The sequence below is a fragment of the Hemiscyllium ocellatum genome, chromosome 35 (genome assembly GCF_020745735.1).
Source record: "Hemiscyllium ocellatum isolate sHemOce1 chromosome 35, sHemOce1.pat.X.cur, whole genome shotgun sequence".
Classification (NCBI taxonomy): domain Eukaryota; kingdom Metazoa; phylum Chordata; class Chondrichthyes; order Orectolobiformes; family Hemiscylliidae; genus Hemiscyllium; species Hemiscyllium ocellatum.
The window spans coordinates 29519835-29523128 of record NC_083435.1 but is presented as its reverse complement, the minus strand read 5'-3'; the positions used below and the strand labels follow the sequence as shown (position 1 = coordinate 29523128).

Here is a 3294-nt window from a genome sequence, read left to right as displayed (position 1 = left end):
AATAGTCATCAGTGAGGACACCTACTTAGTTTATGTCAAAGGTGAGACACTGTTTCTCGGGTGACAACAAAAACATTTTCGTGGCCGCTAGAATTGTATGTTCCTTCACTGTTTCAGGATCACTCATATTGCAAGGCTTCTCCATGATGCTCTGCCGTTGGTTTAATGGTAGGCAGAGGGAGCAATGGCGGTGGCGAGCACTGGAAGATTGTGGTTAACTTTATGGCAATGGGACAGCTGGAAAGAGGGATGAAGCCCTCAATCAGATTTCAGGGAACTCTGAATGTGATCAAAAAACAGGATTTTCAAAGCACTAATTGAACCACTACTTCCAGTCACCATTCTCCAGTAGAACCAAACATTTCAATAACGCGTTCATATTTCTTAATTTGAGTAATAAGTTAAAATTTAAAAATGCACACAAAACATTTTTATGTTGCATTATCTGGTGTTGAAAGTTTTATCAAATTTATTATTCAATCCATTCATAATAAATTTCCAACAAGAGCAGGCCTACCATTTCATGCAAACTTTATCACTCAACAGGATGTTGTTCAACTATGTTTCCAATGTCACATATCAGAGACGTCTACTTGAGCATAATGTCATACAATTAGCATATCTGCTTACTTTATTTATTTTTCATTCATATACCTGTGATTTTATCATCTTGCTGCAACAAAATTCTTGTATTGACATAACAGAAGATATTTGAAGGTTTTTTTGAATGTATTATTACAAAGTGCATAGCAGACCGGGTTGATGGCACTATTGGTGTAACACAACCAATATCCTAGGTTCCAGACTATACTGGGGATAGAGACTGAAAAGAATGTGTCAACGAGCAGAATGGAAACATATGGGGTCCACGTGATAAGAAATGCTAACACAATAGCCATGACGGTCCTTGTCACTTTCTTCTCTCGGGATACACCTACTTTTGTTATTTTAGTATGCGTCTTGCATGGATTCATGGTGGGATGGCCCTCTTTGCTACCTCTCTCATTCGTGTTCTTGTTGGTGAAATCTGACACTGTTTCTGCTGTGCTGTAGCAGTCGTTAGAAGTGTGTGATTGGCTCAGTATCATTACACAAGAGAGGTTGGCATTGGCTGCCTGCAAGTGACTCTTTCTGGTAGAAATATTTGTGCTTTCTTGGATTGTTTCCTCCTTCAATTGGCTTGACGCCACAGAACTAACTGATTTTCTCTCATTGGAAACGACATTCACCTCTCTTTGGACAAAAGTGTTTGTTGTTGTTTCATTGGGTAGTTTGCTCTTCAGAATTTTAATATGCACCAACCATTGGGAGACATTTGTTACAATGCTGTTCATTAGTTTTGTTGGCTTTTTCTGAAAGCAGTTGGGAGGTAATGTGTCCTTGCACGATTCAGAGTATTCCTTGTTATCCTTTATTCGACTCTTACTGGCATAGGATATGCACACATACAAGACAATCATGATGACAGCAGGGAGATAGAAAGCCACTATAAGAACAGCCAGAGTGATAACTGGGTTTGAAAGGAATTGAATGTAACATTGACCTTCATGAACTGTCCGCTCCCCAACAATGACATGCCATAAGAGAATGGAAGGAGCCCACAGGATGAATGGCAGCACCCAAGCGGTGGCGATCATCATCATTGCCTTCTGAGGTGTCCTTTTCATAGGATAGCTCAAGGGCTTTGTGACACAGAAGTAGCGGTCAAAGCTCATGACAACGAGGTTCATAGATGATGCATTATTAAGAACATGGTCTAAGGCAAGCCACAAATCACATACAATTGGGCTCATTGGCCAGTAGCCAAATGCATTGTAAACAGTGTATAGACTCATGCATATTACAGCAACAATCAAATCAGAGAAGGCTAAACTTAAAATAAAATAGTTGTTAATAGTCTGCAAATGTCTGTTGAATGCGATAGAAATAATGACCAGCATGTTTCCGATAACTGTTACAGAAATTAACGATCCTGCCAAAATCACAATGATGATTATTTCAAGATGTTTGTGAGAATTAGTGTCTTCAGTATGAAACAAGTCAGTGAGGTTACTGAGAGTTTCCTTTATCGCTGATGTATTGATCATAGTTTTATGCTGATGAATAGTTAGGAGAAATGAATCCTAAATGGTGAAAAGAAAATGAAAAGTTAGGAAACAGATGTTGGTTGTGGCATTTTTAATGACAAATTGAGTTTAACACACATAACTATCTGCACTTACCATTTTCAAACTTTTGGTAAGGAAGTGTGTCGTTTTAATTCTGACTTTGCCGGATTCACATAAGGATTTTGCCTTCGACAATCTGAGTGGGTTTATAACTCACACCTATTGACATTTACGAATAGGTGGCCTACTTTGTTGAACTGCTGCTGTTTATTAATTGTTAGTACACCAACAATCGTGTGGGAGGGAGTTCCAGGACTTTAACCCTGCAACAGTGAACAAACAGTGATATATTTCCAAACAAAAATGCTAAGAGGCCGAGTGAGTGGCTGTGAGAGGACCTTGCAAATGTTGTTTCCATATATCCCTTATCCTTACACATTTGGATGTTAGGTAAGAATGGTTTTGACGAATAGTGCTGGGTGAGTTCGTCAGAAGGAAATGGGTCTGGGTGGGTTGGTTTTCGGAGGGTCGGTGGGGACTTATGAGGCCGAAGGGCCTGTTTCTACACTTTAAGAAATCTAATCTACTAACCAGCTGATAAACCATTGCCCACCCCACCCCAATGTCAATTAACTCTTGATGACCCAGAGTTCGTAGACGTTATCCTCTGTTGAAAGCTAATATCAAAGCTAGTCAATCCATCTGAACTTTAGAGTTTCAGAACTTGCTTTAAACAAGAACTATAAGAAGGTCAGTGACTAAATGACCATTGCTGAGTACATATGAGAGTCATAAACAGCTTACCGTGAAGGACACTGCGTCATTTACAAATAGATTATGTCTAAGTTGGTAGATAAGTAACTTTTTTGACTTGAAGGAATTTGTTGCTGAGTGACATTGCAAAACATACTTTTATTTCAATTGCTCCAAAATATGAAGTAAATTAACGTTATACTTTTTCAAATCTTAAGTGAAGTTGAGACATATTTATTTCATTTGTTTACGTACACTCATAATTCAAAAAAAAATGAATAAGGAACATTATTTTTAAGAAAAGGAAATATGTTATCACCTGTGTATATAAAACTCAAAATATTAGTGCTTACTCTATTCAACAGAAAGTTCACCATTCTATAATGCAAGTTCTCCTTCAAAGGCAAATTCACTTCTGTGATAGTGTCATAAA

At 38.1% G+C, this 3294-nt stretch overlaps 1 protein-coding gene across 1 annotated transcript; it reads right to left on the bottom strand.

Annotated features, from left to right (window-relative positions):
- Nucleotides 1–665: 665 nt before the first annotated feature.
- On the bottom strand, nucleotides 666–2087 carry LOC132832607 (muscarinic acetylcholine receptor M2-like). Its single transcript, XM_060850690.1, has one exon. The coding sequence runs from the start codon at nucleotides 2085–2087 to the stop codon at nucleotides 666–668; it is 1422 nt and encodes a 473-aa protein (XP_060706673.1).
- Nucleotides 2088–3294: the final 1207 nt, after the last annotated feature.

What these genes read in the sequence shown, in the direction of transcription:
- LOC132832607 (XM_060850690.1), bottom strand. Translation starts at nt 2,087, where the DNA reads ATGATCAATACATCAGCGATAAAGGAAACTCTCAGTAACCTCACTGAC.